The sequence below is a fragment of the Megalopta genalis genome, unplaced genomic scaffold (assembly GCF_051020955.1).
Source record: "Megalopta genalis isolate 19385.01 unplaced genomic scaffold, iyMegGena1_principal scaffold0624, whole genome shotgun sequence".
Taxonomy (NCBI): domain Eukaryota; kingdom Metazoa; phylum Arthropoda; class Insecta; order Hymenoptera; family Halictidae; genus Megalopta; species Megalopta genalis.
Window position 1 is genome coordinate 101,667 of NW_027476693.1, and position 24,635 is coordinate 126,301.

General features: G+C 42.0%; 2 protein-coding genes across 2 annotated transcripts; both read right to left on the reverse strand.

Moving 5' to 3' along the window:
- Positions 1-483: 483 nt before the first annotated feature.
- Positions 484-1,260, reverse strand: LOC143263456 (death-associated inhibitor of apoptosis 1-like). Its single transcript, XM_076528416.1, has 4 exons — positions 1,251-1,260; positions 1,014-1,153; positions 599-945; positions 484-528 (listed from the first exon to the last, which is right to left on the reverse strand). Exons 1-4 carry the CDS (start codon positions 1,258-1,260, stop codon positions 516-518), a joined length of 510 nt encoding a protein of 169 aa, XP_076384531.1. The 3' UTR covers positions 484-515.
- Positions 1,250-1,818, reverse strand: LOC143263458 (uncharacterized). The gene is made up of 2 exons (XM_076528418.1): positions 1,431-1,818; positions 1,250-1,358 (listed from the first exon to the last, which is right to left on the reverse strand). Exons 1-2 carry the CDS (start codon positions 1,813-1,815, stop codon positions 1,306-1,308), a joined length of 438 nt encoding a protein of 145 aa, XP_076384533.1. The 5' UTR covers positions 1,816-1,818; the 3' UTR covers positions 1,250-1,305.
- Positions 1,819-24,635: the final 22,817 nt, after the last annotated feature.

Below are 24,635 nucleotides of genomic sequence, written 5' to 3' on the forward strand. Positions count from 1 at the left end.
TTGTAAACTAATACGATTTTTTGAAAAATATACATGCCCTATCATAAAAATGTTCTCTCTTCACCCCCCTGAACGAACCGCTAACCGAATAGCTACAATAAGAAAATAACTATAATTTTTAGGGAAATTTTGGATAGGATTGTGGGTATTTTAAAAAAATGTATATTAATATATGTTAAATAAATCCTTTTATTAAAATCCTTTTTACTACAAATTTTAAAACATGATCGACATCAATATATATATAATCTTCCTCTTCTTTCGCAAGAAATAACTATAATTTTTAGGGAAATTTTGGATAGGATTGTGGGTATTTTAAAAAAATGTATATTAATATATGTTAAATAAATCCTTTTTATTACAATCTTTTTTACTAAAAATTTTGAAACATGATCGACATCAATATATATATATAATCTTCTTCTTCTTCTTTCGCCAACGCGTCGCGTTGATGGCAATCGCAAGCTTTCTCCTCCTCCTCCACCTCCTTCTCCTCCTCCTTCTCCTCCTCCTCCTCAGGATGACGCTCTTAATTTAAAAAAATCATTATTAAAAATAAATTTTAATTTCTTTTTAAAATAACATTTGTTGTACATACCTCTTCTCATCCATGGTATAATCGTAGATTCCGCACTCGTCCACACCGCTTCTTGATGATGATATCGACATGATTGTGGGATGAGCATCGATCGGCACGTTGCCACAATTTTCCCCCAGTACATATGGGCAGTTTCTGGACCAGAAGTGATGCTCCGACATAGCCCTGTCGTTATGTTGCCACCGATGCAATTCGATGTCGCATGCAAAACATGCGACAAAATCGTCTTGACCCAGATAGTAAAATCCTGCGGCTGCAAGCTCCTCCGGCTGAATATACTCAATTGGCCAGAATTCGAAACTTCGAAGTCTATCCTCCTCGCGTCGATAGTCCATCATTATCTCTTTCTGCAAAGAAAAAGGTATCGTGGAAATGAAAAAAATAATAGTAACTAAAAAAGGAAAAAATACGTTACCTTCCATGAACTACTTCCAAAGGACGCGCTCCTCGCTGAGGGCACAGTGATACTGAGCCGTTGATTGCAATCGCAGTCTTCCGCGTCCTCCTCCTCCTCCTCCTCCTCCTCCACCTCCTCCTCCTCCTCCTCCTCCTCCTCTTCAAGAAGACCCTGTTAATTAAAAAATAATCATTATTAAAAAATAAATTTTAATTTTTTTAAATTTTAATTTTTTTAAATAATTATTACACATACCTCTTCTCATGGTAATCGCAAACCGCCTCTTGCTTAAACTTTGTATTAAATTTTTTTATTCGTCGTTTGACGTCACCACCTTCGACGCTGATAATCCATCTTCCCTCTCTAAAAAGAAGATGTAGTAGAAAGACAATGAAAATCATTTTTGTAAATAAATAAATAAAAAGAAAAAATTACCTTTTAATTTAAGCAGCCATTCTCTAAAAACGCGAACCTCACTCAAACAGCAATGATATTTTTTACTTGATTTTCTCTTCGATATCCAGCAATGCAGCCTGCACGGGCTATTGAATTTCCCATATGACGGGTCGGTTATTAAAATATCGTATTTCGGGCAACCAAAATCCTCCAGATTTCTTAATCTCATTCCAATTTTTAATAAAATATCCCGTTCAATATTTCCCCCTTTATACCCAATTATGGGGTTTTTATATGACCGTGTGAATTCTCTTATAATATACTTGATATCCTCGCCCCGATAATTAATTTTACCGCTAAAATTTTTAAATGGTATTCCATGGACGAAGTTTGTTACGTACCATACACCTTTGCGATCTTGCATTGTTAAATCATTATAATTGTTGTTTCGGCCGAATCGCGGACCGCGGGTCAACGCACGCTCGACTTTCGATGTACGCCGTCTCGCCGTTTTTGTCGAATAAACGGCGAGGCGGCAAGACAATAACACGATCGACGTGCGTTGGCCCGACCGTCAAACGCTCGCCTCGGCCTAATTGTATACATGCAGCGTTTTTGCCTTAGGAGGCAATGACCGGCTTTCGACACCTGACGATGCGTCACCTTGAGCATCGGCCAGGTGTCTATATATACTGCCGCAAAGTAATAACGGCGAGATTCTCCAAGATATCGATATAGCGAACAGACAGTTTAATTTAGCGCCCCTTGCGCCGATACGAAGCCGTGCTTCAGTTTTTATAGTCCAGTCGTAGCCGTGCTACACTGCATACGCCGAACGGAGCCGTGCTCCAAAAGCTTGTAAATCAAAGGACGGTGGAGTCCAAAACAATAAATCGCGTGTCGTCTCCTCCCGAATTCCGGCGTTTTAATTTTGTGCCGTGCGCAACATTTCTGGTCCTTCGAGCCGGATTCCGGAGACGACACAGGAGAGATAAAACATCTCCATCAACAGCGTCGATCACGCAGTCGATCGACGCATACGAGTCTCTATAACACTGCTGGTCAACATGGAGCAAATCATCAAGGAGCAAGAGCTCACCATCGGGGGCCTTTGCCGGATCCTGCCCAACTTCAAGCGCCTGGGAAAGGCGAAATTCACCGAAGCCGCCGCCGAAGAACGCCTTCGCCGCCTGCGGACCGAGTGGGACGCGTGCCGACGCCTCCACCTCCAGTTGGAGCTGAAGGCCACTTCCGAAGAACGGGAAACCCGCGACTACTTCAAACAGGGGTACTTCGAGCGGGCCGAAGCAGAGTTTGAACAGGCAAGTGATTTTTTCGTGGAACTGATCGCTTCATTTAGGAGCGGAGCGTCTGCGCTGGCTGACGCGAGTCAGACCAGGGAGCCCGACTCCTGTAGCGCGCCCGTGGCGCAGCTACCGCGACTCCCATTGCCGAGGTTCGCCGGCTGCTACACGGAGTGGCCGAGCTTCTCGGACCAGTTTGAGTCGCTGGTCGTGAAGAACCGGACTCTTCACGACGTCCAGCGACTACAGTACCTCAAGGGTGCTTTAGAGGGAGAAGCAGCGTCCGAGATTGCTCACTACTCCGTGACAGCGGCGAACTTCGGCATCGCGTGGGCGGCCTTGGTCAGGAGGTATGACCGGAAGCGACTGGTCGTCAGTGCGCTCCTGTCGAGCTTCCTGACCCTTGCGCCGCTCACCCGCGATCGCGACGGCAGCGGTCTCGCCTTGCTGCGTCGTCGCACTAACGAGGCGTTGGCCCAGCTGCGAAACTTGGGGCGGCCGGTGGACCATTGGGACGACCTGCTGGTCCACCTAACGGTGGAAAAACTCGACCCGAAGTCGAGGGAGGCGTGGGTCCACGAAATCCGCGCCGCCGTGGATCCACCCACGTATGCCTCTCTCGACGAATTCCTGGAGTATCGGGCCGGGTCCTTCGCGGAGCTTAGGATGGCTCCGGAGCCCTCGGCTACCTCCGCGGAGCGTAGGCCGGCCCGACCTCCACCACCGGTACGCTCCCACGCGATGGCGACGACGACGACGGCGAGCCGTTGCCGGAAGTGCGGCGACAACCACCCGCTGTTCCGGTGCCCTGCGTTCAGGGGCATGGCGATCAACCTGCGCCGGGATTTTGTTAGGGCGCGCGGTTGCTGCTTCAACTGCCTCCGTTCGGGACACCCCGCGACATCGTGTCCCTCCGCGTCGCGTTGCTCCGTTTGCAACGGCTCGCACCACACCCTGATTCACCAGGATTCCGGGGTTGGTGGCGGGCCAGAGTCAACCGCGGTAGAACCCGGGCGGGAAACAGCGACGAATATCTCCGCATCGTCCGTGGTCCACAACTGCGTCGCACGCTGGAGCGGGAGCAGGGCCGTACTGCTCGCGACCGCTCTAGTATGGGTAGAGACACGCGACGGGGGGGTAAGGCCGGTGAGAGCCCTGTTGGACCAGGGATCGGAGGCGACCTTCGTCTCCGAATCCCTCGTCCAGGCCCTCCGCCTTCCGAAGCGGCCTGCGGCTATCACCGTGACTGGTGCGGGGGACGCGCCGGTGGGTCGCGTGACTTCGCGGGTCGATCTGGTGTTACGGTTGACCGGGCGCGGGAACGCTCCTATGCCGCTTTCCGCGTTCGTCCTCCGGAGACTTACCGGGTACGCGCCCAAGACGACCGTCGACATTCGCGTATACCCGCATCTGCAGGACCTCATTTTAGCGGACCCTGATCCGACAAGAGATCTCCCTGTAGATCTCTTAATCGGGGCCGATCGTTACGGGGATGTGATCGGTCCCGGCCTGCGCCGCGGAACACCCGGCCAGCCAATTGCGCAAAATACCGTGTTCGGTTGGGTCGTCTCGGGCGCCGCGTCGACACCCGCGAACGATCCCGATCCCTCCGCGGCGTCCCTGCACTGTCGCGCGGAGAAAAGGTTGCAGCAGCAATTGCGTTGTTCTGGGAGCCCGAGGAGGCGAGTCCCAAATCTGTCCCCCCCCCTGACGAGTCGAGGTGCGGCGAACATTCCGTCAACACCGTCTCACGGCGGGCGGACGGGCAGTGTGTGGTTCGGTTACCCCTTGCGTACCGAACCACCCCTCGCTCTCGGCTCGTCAAAGGGCCGTGCCCTAGCCATGCTCCACGGAGTCGAGCGGCGACTCAAGGGCTACAGAAATCAGAGCAAAAATATTGCTGCAGGAGTTATGGTTGGGGGGTGCGGATTGGGACGCTCCGCTCCCGGACGAGCTCAACCAGACGTGGTGCGAACTCGTCGCCGAGTTACCGCTCTTAAGCGCCGCACGAGTGCCACGCTGGTTTGGCATCTTTCAATCCCCGCGCAGGGGGGAGCAATACGAGTTGCACGGTTCCGCGGACGCGTCTTCGCGCGCGCATGGTGCGGTGGTGTATCTGCTAGCGCGACCGTTCCCGAGCGAACCCTCGGGAACCCAGGTGACCCTCGTCGCCTCGCGGGCCATGGTCGCTCCCGTCAACATGCTACCGGTTTGTCGCGGCCCTTCGTCGAAGGAGGATTAGTCCCTCGGATTACAAAACGCCGATGCGGCGGGCGAGGATCCTGTGGCTCCGTTGGCTGCAGGGTGGCGCCTTCGCATCGGAGATACGCGCCGTCCGAAAATCCCAATTCGTCGGGCGATCGTCGCCCTTGCGACGGTTGAGCCCATTTCTCGACGAGGCAGGATTGCTCCGCGTGGGGGGACGCCTAGACAACTCGTCCCGCGCGTACGACGAGAAACACCCCATCCTCCTCCCGAAGCACCCAGTGGTGGATTTGCTGGTGGAGGCTGTGCACCTCACGGCCCTCCACAGTGGACCCCAGCTCACCTTGAGCGTGCTGAGGAGGACGTATTGGCTTCTGGGCGCCCGAGATACGGTTAGAAGAGTGACCTGGAGGTGCGTAGCTTGCGCAAGGCATCGCGCATCTCCAGCGTCCCAACTCATGGGCACGTTGCCCTTATCGCGGGTAAACCCTTCGCGGCCCTTCTCGCACGTGGGCGTCGACTATGCGGGCCCCCTCTGGACCCGCATGGGGAAGGGCCGGGGTTATCGGGCCCAGAAGTCATACATCGGGGTGTTCGTGTGCTTCGCGACCCGCGCGATCCACCTCGAGCTGGTGAGCGACTGCACCACGGCGGGCTTCTTGGCTGCGCTGCGGAGGTTCGTCTCCCGTCGGGGTAGGCCCGCTGCCATTTATTCCGACAACGGAACGAACTTCCGCGGTGCCGCACGGGAGCTCGCAGCGATGGTTCGGGCGGTCCGCGACTCAGCCGAGGTATCGGCCTTTCTCGGAGAGGCCGACATCGTGTGGCATTTCTCCCCACCCGGAGCTCCGCATTTCGGCGGTTTATGGGAAGCGGGGGTTAAGGCAGTAAAACGCCACTTAGCACGGGTGGTTAGCCAGCACACCCTCACCTTTGAGGAGATGTGCACCCTATTGTGCACCGTCGAGGCATGCCTTAATTCCCGCCCCCTAACACCGATGTCGAGCGATCCGACGGACTACGCGGCCCTTACACCGGGGCATTCCTTGGCGGGGGCACCCTTGCTTACGCTTCCGGGAGAACGTTCGCCGGACACCGCCGCCTCCCCCTTGTCCCGATGGCAAGGGGTCGAAACCATGCGTGCCAATTTTTGGAAACAATGGAACCACGAGTATCTCCACACGCTGCAGGAGCGCAGCAAATGGTGGCGTGCCGAGAGGAACCTGCAGGTGGGAGATCTCGTGGTTCTTCGCGACGCGAATTGCCCACCGGCGTGTTGGCGTCTCGCACGCGTGCAGACGCTGCACCCCGGTGAGGACGGCCGAGTTCGAGTCGTAACCATTCGCACCGCCGGCGGATGTTACACTCGGCCGATCACGCAGCTCGTACGCTTGCCGGTGGACATGCCCGCTGGACCCTCCTCAGGACCGGAGCAGTAGCGAGGGAAGGCGAGCGTACATGGCGGGCGGAGCGTGCTCGCCATTTAGTCAATAAGATCAGCGGAGCTGAGGCGGGCGGTATGTTTCGGCCGAATCGCGGACCGCGGGTCAACGCACGCTCGACTTTCGATGTACGCCGTCTCGCCGTTTTTGTCGAATAAACGGCGAGGCGGCAAGACAATAACACGATCGACGTGCGTTGGCCCGACCGTCAAACGCTCGCCTCGGCCTAATTGTATACATGCAGCGTTTTTGCCTTAGGAGGCAATGACCGGCTTTCGACACCTGACGATGCGTCACCTTGAGCATCGGCCAGGTGTCTATATATACTGCCGCAAAGTAATAACGGCGAGATTCTCCAAGATATCGATATAGCGAACAGACAGTTTAATTTAGCGCCCCTTGCGCCGATACGAAGCCGTGCTTCAGTTTTTATAGTCCAGTCGTAGCCGTGCTACACTGCATACGCCGAACGGAGCCGTGCTCCAAAAGCTTGTAAATCAAAGGACGGTGGAGTCCAAAACAATAAATCGCGTGTCGTCTCCTCCCGAATTCCGGCGTTTTAATTTTGTGCCGTGCGCAACAATTGTAATCTAGCTTAAACTCAAATAACTCACTCTCACCAGAATGAACATTAACAATGGCAAGTTCTTTACAAATAAATTTTTTTTCAATACTAAACCCATCCATGTCTATAATAAAATCGACCGCGAACATCTTTAAAGATATACACGCACTTCTCTTGAAAAAACTTGGTCGTCACAATGTGCACACAGTATGGTAGCCGTTTAACGCACGTCGTGTTTCGGCAACCTATTTATTAGCATGCATACATGCACTTCTCTCACATCGTTATAATACATCTCTCTCCAAAAAGGATAAAGCAGAAAAAATACATCTCTCTCTCTCTCTCTCTATCCGCATCGTTAAAGAAAAACCGGATAAGGAGACTTCCAAAATCACTAATCATGGAAAGGATGTGGCAACAAACCGTTGCAAGGCAAAAAATACATCTCTCTCCGTCCATATCGTCCATAAGAGAAAAACTGATGCAAAAGAGAACAACTGCTGCAATGCATCCATCTCTCTCGCTCTCTACAATATTCCACCGAGATAAAAAAACCATACTTTAAGAAATCTCAACGAGACCAAAATCACGGGTAAAGCATCCGCGAGTCTCTCCGGATACAAAACCACAAAATTTCTATAAATGCGTCGCGCGAGAAAAATCATGCGTCGTCTTATGCAAGAGAGAGAACAACCGCTGCATCCTCCCCCTCTCTCTCTCTCGCACTCTACAATATTCCACCGAGATAAAAAACCATACTTTAAGAAATCTCAACGAGACCAAAATCACGGGTAAAGCATCCGCGAGTCTCTCCGGATACAAAACCACAAAACTTCTATAAATGCGTCGCGCGAGAAAAATCATGCGTCGTCTTATGCAAGAGAGAGAACAACCGCTGCATCCTCCCCCTCTCTCTCGCTCGCTACAATATTATACCGAGATAAAAACCATACTTTAAAAAATCTCAACGAGACCAAAATCACGGGTAAAGCATCCGCGAGTCTCTCCGGATACAAAACCACAAAACTTCTATAAATGCGTCGCGCGAGAAGAATCATGCGTCGTCTTATGCAAGAGAGAGAACTACCGCTACATCCTCCCCCTCTCTCTCTCTCGCTCGCACTCTACAATATTCCAGATAAAAAAACCATACTTTAAGAGAAACCAAAATCCCCCGATATCGCTTCGCAAGATAAGCAACTTCCGGGTAAGGCGTCCGAGAACCTCTCCGGATGCAAAACCGCAAAACTCCTTATCGGTGACTCCCCCCTCCACACGACGCGTGCCGCTCACGATGATGCTTCCTTCCCTTTACCCCCCCGGCTCAGCCTTCCCCTCGCCCTTGATTGCAGAACGCAACATATATACCTACTTAAGTGATATAGCTTCAAAAGCAGGAGGAACAAACGAGGTAGCTTCAATTCCACGCGAAATAAATGATTTAGCTTCAAATCAATGCGAAGTAGAAGGCTTAGCTTCAAATCCATGCGAAACAAATGGTTTAGCTTCTAATACTTGTCATATACATGATATAGCTCCAACTGCATGCGAAACAAACGAGTTAGCTTCAAATCCATGCGAAAGACATGATTCAGCATCAAATCAGTGTGTAGTAGAAGGCTTAGCATCAAATCCCATGCGAATCAAATGGTTTAGATTCAAATACTTGTGATATACATGATTTAGCTTCAACTGCATGCCACACAAACGAGTTAGCTTCAAATCCATGCGAAACAAATGATTTAGCTTCAGATACTTGCGATATAAGAGATATAGCTTCAAAATCTGGAGGAACAAACGAGGTAGCTTCAATTCCATGCGAAACAAATGATTTAGCTTCAAATCAATGCGAAGTAGAGGGATTAGCTTCAAATCCATGCGAAACACATATGATTTAGCTTCAAATACTTGCGATATAAATGAAGTAACTTCAAATGCAGAGGATACAATCAAGTTAGCTTCAAATCCATGCAAAACACATGATTTAGCTTCAAATCCATGGGATGTAGAAGGTTTAGCTTCAAATCCATGAGAAACAAATGATTTAGCATCAAATCAATGCGAAGTAAAAGGGTTAGCTTCAACTCCATGCCAAACGAATGATTTAGCATCAAATACTTGCGAATATAAGTGATATAGCTTCAAATGCAGGCCAAACAAACGAGTTAGCTTCAGATCCATGCGAAATACATGATTTAGCTTCAACTGCATGTGAAACAAACGTGTTAGCTTCAAATCCAAGCGAAACAGATGATTTAGCTTCAAATCAATGCGAAGTAGAAGGCGTAGCATCAAATCTGTGCGGGACAAATGGATATGCTTCAAAAACTTGTGATATAAGTGATATAGATTCAACTGCAGGCGAAACAAACGAGATAGCTTCAAATCCATGCAAAACACATGATTAAGCTTCAAAACAATGCGAAGTAGAAGGCTTAGCTACAAATCCATGCGAAACACACGATTTAGCTTCAAATCAATGCGATGTAGAAGGTTTAGATTCAAATCCATGCGAAACAAATGATTGTGTTTCAAACACTTGGGATATAGGTGATATAGCTTCAACTGCATGCGAAACAAACGAGTTATCTTCAAATCAACGCGAAACACATGATTTAGCTTCAAATCAATGCGATGTAGATGGTTTAGCTTCAAATCCAAGCGAAACAAATGATTTAGCTTCCTATTAATGCGAAGTAGAAGGCTTAGCTTCAAATCTATGCGAAACAAATGGTTTAGCTACAAATGCTTGTGATATACATTATTTAGCTACAACTGCATGCGAAACAAACGAGTTAGTTTCAAATCCATGCGAAACACATTATTTAGCTGCAAATCAGTGCGAAGTAGTAGGCTCATATTCAAATCAATGCGATTCAAATGGTTCATCTTCAAATACTTGTGAAAGGCATGATTTAGCTTCAACTGCATGCGAAACAAACGAGTTAGCTTCAATTCCATGCGAAACACATGATTTAGGTTCAAATCAATGCGATGTAGAAGCATTAGCTTCAAATCCATGCTATCTAGAAGGTTTAGCTTCAAATCCATGCGAAACAAATGATTTAGCTTCAAATCAATGCGAAGTAGAAGGCTTAGCTTCAAATCCATGCGGAACAAATCGTTTAGCTACAAATATTTGTGATATACATTATTTAGCTACAACCGCCTGCGAAACAAACGAGTTAGCTTCAAATCCATGCGAAACACATGATTTAGCTTCAAATCAATGCGATGTAGATGGTTTAGCTTCAAATCCAAGCGAAACAAATGATTTAGCTTCCTATTAATGCGAAGTAGAAGGCTTAGCTTCAAATCTATGCGAAACAAATGGTTTAGCTACAAATGCTTGTGATATACATTATTTAGCTACAACTGCATGCGAAACAAACGAGTTAGTTTCAAATCCATGCGAAACACATTATTTAGCTGCAAATCAGTGCGAAGTAGTAGGCTCATATTCAAATCAATGCGATTCAAATGGTTCATCTTCAAATACTTGTGAAAGGCATGATTTAGCTTCAACTGCATGCGAAACAAACGAGTTAGCTTCAAATCCATGCGAAACACATGATTTAGGTTCAAATCAATGCGATGTAGAAGCATTAGCTTCAAATCCATGCTATCTAGAAGGTTTAGCTTCAAATCCATGCGAAACAAATGATTTAGCTTCAAATCAATGCGAAGTAGAAGGCTTAGCTTCAAATCCATGCGGAACAAATCGTTTAGCTACAAATATTTGTGATATACATTATTTAGCTACAACCGCCTGCGAAACAAACGAGTTAGCTTCAAATCCATGCGAAACACATGATTTAGCTTCAAATCAGTGCGATGTAGAAGGTTTAGCTTCAAATCCAAGCGAAACACATATGATTTAGCTTCAAATACTTGCGATATAAATGAAGTAACTTCAAATTCTGAGGATACATTCAAGTTAGCTTCAAATCCATGCAAAACACATGATTTAAGTTCATTGTCATGTTAAACACATGATTTAGCTTCACATACATTGGAAACAAATGGTTTAGCTTCTAATAGTTGATATATAAAAGATATAGCTCCAACTGCATGCGAAACAAACGAGTTAGCTTCAATTCCATGCGAAAGACATGATTCAGCATCAAATCAGTGTGATGTAGAATGCTTAGCATCATATCCCATGCGAATCAAATAGTTTAGATTCAAATACTTGTGATATACATGATTTAGCTTCAACAGCATGCCATACAAACGAGTTAGCTTCAAATCCATGCGACACACGATTTAGATTCAAATCAATGCGAAGTAGAAGGCTTAGCTTCAAATCCATGCCAAACACGTGATTAAGCTTCAAATCCATGGGCAACACATAATTTAGGTTCATTGTCATGGTAAACACATGATTTAGCTTCACATAAATGCGAAACAAATGGTTTAGCTTCAAATACTTGTCATATACATGATTTAGCTTCAACTGCATGCGAAACAAACGAGTTAGCTTCAAAATCCACGCGATGCACATGATTTAGCTTCAAATACTTGTTATATAAGTGATGTAGATTCAACTGCAGGCGGAACAAACGAGTTAGCTTCAAATCCATGCGAAACACATGATTTAGCTTCAAATCAATACGAAGTAGAAGGCGTAGCTTCAAATTCATGCGAGACGAAAGATTTAGCTTCAAATCCATGCGAAACAAATGGTTTAGCTTCAAATACTTGTGATATACGTTATTTAGATTTAACTGCATGGGCAACGAACCAGTTAGCTTCAAATCTATGCGAAACACACGATTTAGCTTTAAATCAATACGAAGTAGAAGGTTTAGCTTCAAATCCATGCTAAGCAAATGATTTAGCTTCAAACACTTGGGGTATAGGTGATATAGCTTCAAATGCAGACTAATCAAACGAGTTAGCTTCAAATCCATGCGAAACACACCATTAAGCTGCAAATCAATGTGATGTAGAAGGTTTAGCTTCAAATCCATGCGATACACTAGATTTTGCTTCAAATCAATGCGATGTAGAAGGTTCAGCTTCAAATCCATACGACACATATGATTTAGCTTCAAATACTTCCGATATAAGTGATATAGCTTCAAAAGCTGGAGGAACAAACGAGGTAGTTTCAATTCCATGCGAAACAAATGATTTAGCTTCAAATCAATGCGAAGTAGAAGGCTTAGCTTCAAATCCATGCGAAACAAATGGTTTAGTTACAAATACTTGTGATATTCGTTATTTAGCTACAACTGCATGCGAAACAAACGAGTTACCTTCAAATCCATGCAAAACGGACGATTTAGCTTCAATTCAATGCCAAGTAGAAGGCTTAGCTTCAAATCCATGCGAATGAATTGTTTAGCTGCAAAGACTTGTGATATACATGATTTAGTTTCAACTGCATGCGAAACAAACGAGTTAGCTTCAAATCCATTCGAAACACAATATTTAGCGTCAAATCAATGCGATGTAGAAGGCAGAACTTCAAATCTATGCGATACAAATGGTTTAGCTTCAAATACTTGTGATATACATGATTTAGCTTCAACTGCATTCGAAGCAAACGAGTGAGCTCCAAATCCACGCGAAACACATGATTTAACTTCAAATCAGTGCGAAGTAGAAGGCTTAGCTTCAAATCCATGCGAATCTAATGGTTCGGCATCAAATACTTGTGAAATGCATGATTTAGCTTCAACGGCATGCGAAACAACGAGTTACCTTCAAATCCACGCGAAACACATAATTCAGCTTCAAATCAATGCGAAGTAGAAGGTTTAGCTTCACATCCATGCGAAACAAATTATTTACCTTCAAATACTTGCGGTATAAGTGATATAGCTTCAAATGCAGGCGAAACAAATGAGTTAGCTTCAAATCCATGCGAAACACATTATTGAGGTGCAAATCAGTGCGAAGTAGAAGGCTCAGGTTCAAAGCCATGCGATTCAAATGGTTCATCTTCAAATACTTGTAAAAGACATGATTTAACTTCAACTGCATGCGAAACAAACGAGTTACCTTCAAATCCACACGAAACACGTGATTTAGCTTCAAATCAATGCGATGTAGAAGGCTTAGCTTCAAATCCATGCAAATCACGTGATTTAGGATCCAATCAATGCGAAGTAGAAGGCTTAGCTTCAAATCCATGCCAAACACATGATTTAGCTTCAAATCCATGGGATGTAGAAGGTTTAGCTTCAAATCCATGCGAAACACATTATTTAGGTGCAAATCAGTGCGAAATAGAAGGCTCAGGTTCAAAGCCATGCGATTCAAATGGTTCATTTTCAAATACTTGTGAAAGGCATGATTTAGCTTCAACTGCATGCGAAACAAACGAGTTACCTTCAAATCCATGCAAAACAGACGATTTAGCTTCAATTCAATGCCAAGTAGAAGGCTTAGCTTCAAATCCATGCGAATGAATTGTTTAGCTGCAAAGACTTGTGATATACATGATTTAGTTTCAACTGCATGCGAAACAAACGAGTTAGCTTCAAATCCATTCGAAACACAATACTTAGCGTCAAATCAATGCGAAGTAGAAGGCAGAGCTTCAAATCCATGCGATACAAATGGTTTAGCTTAAAATACTTGTGATATACATGATTTAGGTTCAACTGCATTCGAAGCAAACCAGTTAGCTCCAAATCCACGCGAAACACATGATTTAGCTTCAAATCAATGTGAAGTAGCAGGTTTAGCTTCAAATCCATGCGAAACAAATGATTGAGCTTCCAACACTTGGGATATAGGTGATATAGCTTCAACTGCATGCGAAACAAATGAGTAACATTCAAATCCAAGCGACACACATAATTTAGCTTCAAATCAATGCGATGTAGAAGGTTTAGCTTAAAATCCAAGCGAAACACATGATTTAGCTTCAAATACTTGCGATATAAGTGATATAGTTACAAATGCAGGCGAATCGAACGAGTTAGCTTCAAATCCATGCGAAACACATGGTTCAGCTGCAAATCAATGCGATATAGAAGGTTTAGCTTCAAATCCATGCCAAACACATGATTTAGCTTCAAATCCATGGGATGTAGAAGGTTTAGCTTCAACTGCATGCGAAACACATTATTTAGGTGCAAATCAGTGCGATGTAGAAGGCTCAGGTTCAAAGCCATGCGATTTAAATGGTTCATCTCAAATACTTGTGAAAGACGTGATTTAGCTTCAACTGCATGCGAAACAAACGAGTTACCTTCAAATCCACGCGAAACACATGATTTAGCTTCAAATCAATGCGATGTAGAAGGTATAGCTTCAAATCCAAGCGAAACACATGATTTCGCTTCAAATACTTGCGATATAAGTAATCTAGCTTCAAATACAGGCGAAACGAACGAGTTAGCTTCAAATCCATGCCAAACACATGATTCAGCTGCAAATCAATGCGATGTAGAAGGTTTAGCTTCAAATCCATGCCAAACACATGATTTAGCTTCAAATCCATGGGATGTAGAAAGTTTAGCTTCAAATCCATGCGAAACACATTATTTTGCTTCAACTCAATGCGATGTAGAAGGATTAGCTTCAAATACATGCGACACAAATTGTTTAGCTTCAAATCAATGCGATGTAGAAGGTTTAGCTACAAATACATGCGAAACAAATGATTTAGCACAGGAACTTGCGGTATAAGTGATATAGCTTCAAATGCAGGGGAAACAAACGAGTTGGCTTCAAATACATGCGACACATATGATTTAGCTTCAAATCAATGCGAAGTTGAAGGCTTAGCTTCAAATCCATGCGAATCAAATGGTTTAGCTGCAAATACTTGTGATATACATGATTTAGTTTCAACTGCATGCGAATCAAACGAGTTTGCTTCAAATACATGCAAAACACGTGATTTAGCTTCCAATCAATGCAAAGTAGAAGGCCTAGCTTCAAATCCATGCGAAACAAATGATTTAGCTTCAAATAATTGCGATATAAATGATATAGATTCAACTGCAGGCGTAACAAACGAGTTAGCTTCAAATACATACGAAACATATGATTTAGCTTCAAATACTTGCGATATAATTGATATAGTTTCAAATGCAGACGAATCAAACGAGTTAGCTTCAAAAGCCATGTGATACACATGATTTAGCTTCAAGTCAATGCGAAACTCATGATTTAGCTTCCAATCACTGCGATCTAGATGTATTAGCTTCAAATCCATGCGAAACAAATGATTTAGCTTCAAATCACTGTTGAAGTAGAAGACTTAGCTTCAAATCCATGCGATACAAATGATTTAGCTTCAAATACTTGCGATATAAGTGATATAGCTTCAAATGCAGACGAATCAAACGAGTTAGCTTCAAATCCATGTAGAACACATGATTTAGCTTCCAATCAAGGCGAAGTAGAAGTCTTAGCTTCAAATCCATGCGAAACAAATGGTTTAGCTTCAAATACTTGTGATATACATGATTTAGCTTCAACTGCATTCGAAGCAAACGAGTTAGCTCCGAATCCACGAGAAACACATTATTTAGCTTCAAAACAATGCGAATTAGAAGGCTTAGCTTCAAATCTATGCGAAACGAATGATTTAGCTACAAATACTTGCGATATAAATGATACAGATTCAAATGCAGGCGAAACAAACGAGTTATCTTCAAATCCATGCGAAACGAAAGATTTAGCTGTAAATACTTGCGAATATAAGTGATATAGCTTCAACTACAGGCGACACAAACGAGTTAGATTCAAATCCATGCGAAACACATGATTTAGCTTCAAACCAATGCGATGTAGAAGGTTTAGCTTCAAATCCGCGCGAAACAAATGATTTAAATTCAAATACTTGAGATATATGTGATATAGCTTCAAATGCAGGAGAGACAAATGAGTTAGCTTCAAATCCATGCGAAACACATGATTTAGCTTCAAATCAATGCGAAGTAGACGGCTTATATTCAAATCCATGCGATACAAAATGGCTTAGCTTCAAATACTTGTGATATACATGATTTAGCTTCAGCTGCATTCGAAACAGACAAATTAGCTTCTAATCAACGCGAAATACATTATCTAGCTTGAAAACAGTGCGAATTAGAAGGCTTAGCTTCAAATCCATGCGAAACGAATGATTTAGCTTCAAATACTTGCGATATAAATGATACAGCTTCAAATGCATGCGAAACAAACGAGTTTGCTACAAATCCATGCGAAACGAATGATTTAGCTTCAAATACTTGCGATATAAGGATACAGCTTCAAATGCATGCGAAACAAAAGAGTTAGCTTCAAATCCATGCGAAACACGTGATTTAGATGCAAATCAATGCGACGTAGAAGGCTTAGCTCCAAATCCATGCGAAACGAATGATTTAGCTTCAAATACTTGCGAATATAAGGGATACAGCTTCAAATGCATGCGAACTAACGAGTTAGCTTCAAATCCATGCGAAACACATGATTTAGCTTCAAATCAATGCGAACTAGATGTCTTAGCTTCAAAACCATGCGAAACAAATGATTTAGATTCAAAGCAATGCGAAGTAGAGGCTTATCTTCAAATCCATGCGAAACGAAAGATTTAGCTGTAAATACTTGCGAACATAAGTGATATAGCTTCAACTACAGGCGACACAAACGAGCTAGATTCAAATCCATGCTATACACATGATTTAGCTTCAAACCAATGCGATGTAGAAGGTTTAGCTTCAAATCCGCGCGAAACAAATGATTTACATTCAAATACTTGCGATATAAGTGATATAGCTTCAAATGCAGGAGAGACAAATGAGTTAGCTTCAAATCCATGCGAAACACATGATTTAGCTTCAAATCAATGCGAAGTAGAAGGCTTATATTCAAATCCAAGCGATACAAATCGTTTAGCTTCAAATACTTGTGATATACATGATTTAGCTTCAGCTGCATTCGAAACAGACGAATTAGCTTCTAATCCACGCGAAATACCTTATTTAGCTTGAAAACAGTGCGAATTAGAAGGCTTAGCTTCAAATCCATGCGAAACGAATGATTTAGCTTCAAATACTTGCGATATAAATGATACAGCTTCAAATGCATGTGAAACAAACGAGTTAGCTTCAAATCCATGCGAAACACATGATTTATATGCAAATCAATGCGACGTAGAAGGCTTAGCTTCAAATCCACGCGGAACAATTGATTTATATTCAAATACTTGCGATATAAGTGATATAGCTTCAAATGCAGACGAATCAAACGAGTTAGCTTCAAAAGCCATGCGATATACATGATTTGGCTTCAAATAAATGCGGAACTCATGATTTAGCTTCAAATCAATGCGAACTAGTAGATGTCTTAGCTTCAAATCCATGCGAAACAAATGATTTAGCTTCAAAGCAATGCGAAGTGGAAGGCTTATCTTCAAATCCATGCGACACAACTGATTGAGCATCAAATACTTGCGATATAAATGATATAGCTTCAAATGCAGGCGAAACAAATGAGTTAGCTTCAAATCCATGCGAAACAAACGAGTTAGCTTCAAATCCATGCGAAACACATGATTTAGCTTCAAATCAATGCGATGTAGAAGGTTTAGCTTCAAATCCATGCGAAACAAATGATTTAGCTTCAAATCAATGCGATGTAGAGGGCTTAGCTTCAAATCCATGCGAAACAATGGTTGAGCTACAAATACTTGCGATATACATAATTTGGCTACAACTGCATGCGAAACAAACTTGTTAGCTTCAAATCCATGCGTTACACAAGATTTAGATTCAAATCATTGCGATGTAGAAGGTTTAGCTTCAAATCAATGCGAAACAAATGATTGTGTTTCAAACACTTGGGATATAGGTGATATAGATTCAACTGCTTGCGAAACAAACGAGTTACCTTCAAATCCACGCGAAACACATGATTTAGCTTCAAATCAATGCGATGTAGAAGGTTTAGCTTCAAATCCATGCGAAAACAAATGATTTAGCTTCAAATCAATGCGAAGTAGAAGGCTTAGCTTCAAATCCATGCGAACAAATGGTTTAGCTACAAATACTTGTGATATAGATTATTTAGCTACAACTGCATGCGAAACAAACGAGTTAGCTTCAAATCCATGCGAAACATATGATTTAGATTCAAATCAATGCGATGTAGAAGGTTTAGCTTCAAATCCATGCGAAACACATGATTTAGCTTCAAATGAATGCGATGTAGAAGGCTCAGCTTCAAATCCATGCGAAACACATGATTTCGTTTCAAATCAATGCGTTGTAAAAGGTTTAGCTTCAAATCCATGCAAAACACGCGATTTAGCTTCCTATTTATGCGAAGTAGAAGGCTTAGTTTCAAATCCATGCGAAACATATGGTTTAGCTTCAAATACTTGTGATATACGTTATTTAGATTTAACTGCATGCGCAACGAACGAGTTAGCTTCAAATCCATGCGATGTAGAAGGTTTATCTTCAAATCCATGTGAAACAAATGACTTAGCTTCAAATCCATGCGAAACACATGATTTAGCTTCAAATCAATACGATGTAGAAGGCTCAGCTTCAAATCAATACGATACATAAGATTTAGCTTAAAATCAATGCGATGTAGAAGGTTTTGCTTCAAATCCATGCGACACAAATGATTTCGCTTCAAATACTTGCGATATAAATGATATAGCTCCATATGCAGGCGAATCGAACGAGTTCGCCTCAACTCCATGCGATACACATGGCTTAGCTGCAAAACAATGCGACGTAGAAGGATTAGCTTCAAATCCATGCAAAAACAAACGATTTAGCATCAGATACTTGCGATATAACTGATATAGATTCAAATGCAGACGAATCAAACGAGTAAGCTGCAACATCCATGCGAAACACATGATTTAGCTTAAAATCAATGCGATGTAGAAGGTTTAGCTTCAAATCAACGCGAAACACATGATTTGGCTTCATATCAATGCGATGTAGAAGGTTTAGCTTCAAATCCATGCGAAACAAATGATTTAGCTTCAAATCAATGCGAAGTAGAAGGCTTAGCTTCAAATCCATGCGAAACAAATGGTTTAGCTAGAAATAGTTGTGATATACGTTATTTAGATTTAACTGCATGCGCAACGAACTAGTTAGCTTCAAATCCATGCGAAGCACATGATTTAGCTGCAAATCAATGCGATGTAGAAGGTTTAGCTTCAAATCCATGCGAAACAAATGATTGAGCTTCAAACACTTGGGATAAAGGTGATATAGCTTCAACTGCGTGCGAAACAAACGAGTTACCGTCAAATCCACGCGAAACACATGATTTAGCTTCAAATCAATGCGATGTAGAAGGTTTAGCTTCAAATCCATGCGAAACAAATGATTTAGCTTCAAATCAATGCGATGTAGAGGGCTTAGCTTCAAATCCATGCGAAACAAATGGTTGAGCTACAAATACTTGCGATATACATAATTTAGCTACAACTGCATGCGAAACAAACTTGTTAGCTTCAAATCCATGCGTTACACAAGATTTAGATTCAAATCATTGCGATGTAGAAGGTTTAGCTTCAAATCAATGCGAAACAAATGATTGTGTTTCAAACACTTGAGATATAGGTGATATAGATTCAACTGCTTGCGAAACAAACGAGTTACCTTCAAATCCACGCGAAACACATGATTTAGCTTCAAATCAATGCCATGTAGAAGGTTTAGCTTCAAATCCATGCGAAACAAATGATTTAGCTTCAAATCAATGCGAAGTAGAAGGCTTAGCTTCAAATCCATGCGAAACAAATGGTTTAGCTACAAATACTTGTGATATAGATTATTTAGCTACAACTGCATGCGAAACAAACGAGTTAGCTTCAAATCATGCGAAACACCATGATTTAGCTTAAAATCAATGCGATGTAGAAGGTTTAGCTTCAAATCCATGCGAAACACATGATTTAGCTTCAAATGAATGCGATGTAGAAGGCTCAGCTTCAAATCCATGCGAAAAACATGATTTCGTTTCAAATCAATGCGTTGTAAAAGGTTTAGCTTCAAATCCATGCAAAACACGCGATTTAGCTTCTATTAATGCGAAGTAGAAGGCTTAGTTTCAAATCCATGCGAAACATAGGTTTAGCTACAAATACTTGTGATATACACTATTTAGCTACAGCTGCATGCGAAACAAACGAATTACCTTCAAATCCACGCGAAACACATGATTCAGCTGCAAATCAATGCGATGTAGAAGGTTTAGCTTCAAATCCAAGCGAAACAAATGGTTTAGCTACAAATACTTGTGATATACATTATTTAGCTACAGCTGCATGCGAAACAAACGAGTTTGCATCAAATCCATGCGAAACACAGGATTTAGCTTCAATCAATGCGAAGTAGAAGCCTAGCTTCAAATCCATGCAAACAAATGGTTTAGCTACAATACTTGTGATATACATTATTTAGCTACAACTGCATGCGAAACAATCGAGTTAGCTTCAAATCCATGCGAAAGACATGATTCAGCATCAAATCAGTGTGAAGTAGAAGGCTTAGCATCAAACCCCATGCGAATCAAATGGTTTAGATTCAAATACTTGTGATATACATGATTTAGCTTAAACTGCATGCGACACAAACGAGTTAGCTTCAAATCCATGCGAAACACATGATTCAGATGCAAATCAATGCGATGTAGAAGGTTTAGCTTCAAATCCATGCAAAACACGTGATTTAGCTTCCTACTAATGCGAAGTAGAAGGCTTAGCTTCAAATCTATGCGGAACAAATGGTTAGGTTCAAATACTTGTGATATACGTTATTTAGATTAACTGCGTGCGCAACGAACGAGTTAGCTTCAAATCCATGCGAAACAAATGATTTAGCTTCAAATCAATGCGAAGTAGAGGGCTTAGCTTCAAATCCATGCGAAACAAATGGTTTAGCTACAAATACTTGTGATATACATTACTTAGCTACAACTGCATGCGAACAAACGAGTTAGCTTCAAATACATGGGATACACATGATTTAGCTTCAATCAATGCGATTGTAGAAGGTTTAGCTTAAAATCCATGAGAAACAAATGGTTTAGTTACAAATACTTTTGATACACATTATTTAGCTACAACTGCATGCGAAAGAAATGATTTAGCTACAAATGCTTGTGATATACATTATTTAGCTACAGCTGCATGCAGAACAAACGAGTTTGCATCAAATCCATGCGAAACACACGATTTAGCTTCAAATCAATGCGAAGTAGAAGCCTTAGCTTCAAATCCATGCAAACAAATGGTTTAGCTACAATACTTGTGATATACATTATTTAGCTACAACTGGATGCGAAACAATCGAGTTAGCTTCAAATCCATGCGAAAGACATGATTCAGCATCAAATCAGTGTGAAGTAGAAGGCTTAGCATCAAACCCCATGCGAATCAAATGGTTTAGATTCAAATACTTGTGATATACATGATTTAGCTTAAACTGCATGCGAAACAAACGAGTTACCTTCAAACCACGCGAAATACATGAGTTAGCTTCAAATCAATGTGATGTAGAAGGTTTAGCTTCAAATCCATGCGAAACAAATGATTGAGCTTCAAACACTTGGATAAATGTGATATAGCTTCAACTGCGTGCGAACAAACGAGTTACCGTCAAATCCACGCGAAACACATGATTTAGCTTCAAATCAATGCGATGTAGAAGGTTTAGCTTCAAATCCATGCGAAACAAATGATTTAGCTTCAAATCAATGCGATGTAAGAGGGCTTAGCTTCAAATCCATGCGAAACAAATGGTTTGAGCTACAAATACTTGCGATATACATAATTTAGCTACAACTGCATGCGAAACAAACTTGTTAGCTTCAAATCCATGCGTTACACAAGATTTAGATTCAAATCATTGCGATGTAGAAGGTTTAGCTTCAAATCAATGCGAAACAAATGATTGTGTTTCAAACACTTGGGATATAGGTGATATAGATTCAACTGCTTGCGAGAACAAACGAGTTACCTTCAAATCCACGCGAACACATGATTTAGCTTCAAATCAATGCGATGTAGAAGGGTTTAGCATCAAATCCATGCGAAACGAAATGATTTAGCATCAAATACTTGCGAATATAAGTGATATAGCTTCAAATGCAGGCGAAACAAACGAGTTAGCTTCAGATCCATGCGAAACACACGATTTAGCTGCAAATCAATGCGAAGTAGAGGGCTTAAGCTTCAAATCCATGCAAACAAATGGTTTAGCTACAAATACTTGTGATATACACTATTTAGCTACAGCTGCATGCGAAACAAACGAATTACCTTCAAATCCACGCGAAACACATGATTCAGCCGCAAATCAATGCGATGTAGAAGGTTTAGCTTCAAATCCATGCGAAACAAATGGTTTAGCTACAAATACTTGTGATATACATTATTTAGCTACAGCTGCATGCGAAACAAACGAGTTTGCATCAAATCCATGCGAAACACAGGATTTAGCTTCAAATCAATGCGAAGTAGAAGCCTTAGCTTCAAATCCATGCAAACAAATGGTTTAGCTACAAATACTTGTGATATACATTATTTAGCTACAACTGGATGCGAAACAATCGAGTTAGCTTCAAATCCATGCGAAAGACATGATTCAGCATCAAATCAGTGTGAAGTAAGAAAATGGCTAAGGTAGCATCAAACCCCATGCGAATCAAATGGTTTAGATTCAAATACTTGTAATATACATGATTTAGCTTAAACTGCATGCGAAACAAACGAGTTACCTTCAAATCCACGCGAAATACATGAGTTAGCTTCAAATCAATGTGATGTAGAAGGTTTAGCTTCAAATCCATGCGAAACAAATGATTGAGCTTCAAACACTTGGGATATAAGGTGATATAGCTTCAACTGCGTGCGAAACAAACGAGTTACCGTCAAATCCACGCGAAACACATGATTTAGCTTCAAATCAATGCGATGTAGAAGGTTTAGCTTCAAATCCATGCGAAACAAATGATTTAGCTTCAAATCAATGCGATGTAGAGGGCTTAGATTCAAATCCATGCGAAACAAATGGTTTGAGCTACAAATACTTGCGATATACATAATTTAGCTACAACTGCATGCGAAACAAACTTGTTAGCTTCAAATCCATGCGTTACACAAGATTTAGATTCAAATCATTGCGATGTAGAAGGTTTAGCTTCAAATCAATGCGAAACAAATGATTGTGTTTCAAACACTTGAGATATAGGTGATATAGATTCAACTGCTTGCGAAACAAACGAGTTACCTTCAAATCCACGCGAAACACATGATTTAGCTTCAAATCAATGCCATGTAGAAGGTTTAGCTTCAAATCCATGCGAAACAAATGATTTAGCTTCAAATCAATGCGAAGTAGAAGGCTTAGCTTCAAATCCATGCGAAACAAATGGTTTAGCTACAAATACTTGTGATATAGATTATTTAGCTACAACTGCATGCGAAACAAACGAGTTAGCTTCCAATCCATGCGAAACACATGATTTAGCTTAAAATCAATGCGATGTAGAAGGTTTAGCTTCAAATCCATGCGAAACACATGATTTAGCTTCAAATGAATGCGATGTAGAAGGCTCAGCTTCAAATCCATGCGAAACACATGATTTCGTTTCAAATCAATGCGTTGTAAAAAGGTTTAGCTTCAAATCCATGCAAAACACGCGATTTAGCTTCCTATTAATGCGAAGTAGAAGGCTTAGTTTCAAATCCATGCGAAACATATGGTTTAGCTACAAATACTTGTGATATACACTATTTAGCTACAGCTGCATGCGAAACAAACGAATTACCTTCAAATCCACGCGAAACACATGATTCAGCTGCAAATCATGCGATGTAGAAGGTTTAGCTTCAAATCCAAGCGAAACAAATGGTTTAGCTACAAATACTTGTGATATACATTATTTAGCTACAGCTGCATGCGAAACAAACGAGTTTGCATCAAATCCATGCGAAACACAGGATTTAGCTTCAAATCATGCGAAGTAGAAGCCTTAGCTTCAAATCCATGCAAACAAATGGTTTAGCTACAAATACTTGTGATATACATTATTTAGCTACAACTGCATGCGAAACAATCGAGTTAGCTTCAAATCCATGCGAAAGACATGATTCAGCATCAATCAGTGTGAAGTAGAAGGCTTAGCATCAAACCCTTGCGAATCAAATGGTTTAGATTCAAATACTTGTGATATACATGATTTAGCTTAAACTGCATGCGACACAAACGAGTTAGCTTCAAATCCATGCGAAACACATGATTCAGATGCAAATCAATGCGATGTAGAAGGTTTAGCTTCAAATCATGCAAAACACGTGATTTAGCTTCCTACTAATGCGAAGTAGAAGGCTTAGCTTCAAATCTATGCGGAACAAATGGTTTAGGTTCAAATACTTGTGATATACGTTATTTAGATTTAACTGCGTGCGCAACGAACGAGTAAGCTTCAAATCCATGCGAAACAAATGATTTAGCTTCAAATCAATGCGAAGTAGAGGGCTTAGCTTCAAATCCATGCGAAACAAATGGTTTAGCTACAAATACTTGTGATATACATTACTTAGCTACAACTGCATGCGAAACAAACGAGTTAGCTTCAAATACATGGGATACACATGATTTAGCTTCAAATCAATGCGATGTCAGAAGGTTTAGCTTAAAATTCATGAGAAACAAATGGTTTAGTTACAAATACTTTGATACACATTATTTAGCTACAACTGCATGCGAAAGAAATGATTTAGCTACAAATGCTTGTG

Excerpts from the sequence above, each read along its gene's own strand:
- LOC143263456 (XM_076528416.1), bottom strand. Across the intron at positions 946-1,013 it reads TTGGAAGTAGTTCATGGAAG|AAAGAGATAATGATGGACTA; the intron begins GTAACGTATTTT and ends TTTTCTTTGCAG.
- LOC143263458 (XM_076528418.1), bottom strand. The coding sequence starts at position 1,815 with ATGCAAGATCGCAAAGGTGTATGGTACGTAACAAACTTCGTCCATGGA. Across the intron at positions 1,359-1,430 it reads ATGGCTGCTTAAATTAAAAG|AGAGGGAAGATGGATTATCA; the intron begins GTAATTTTTTCT and ends TCTTCTTTTTAG.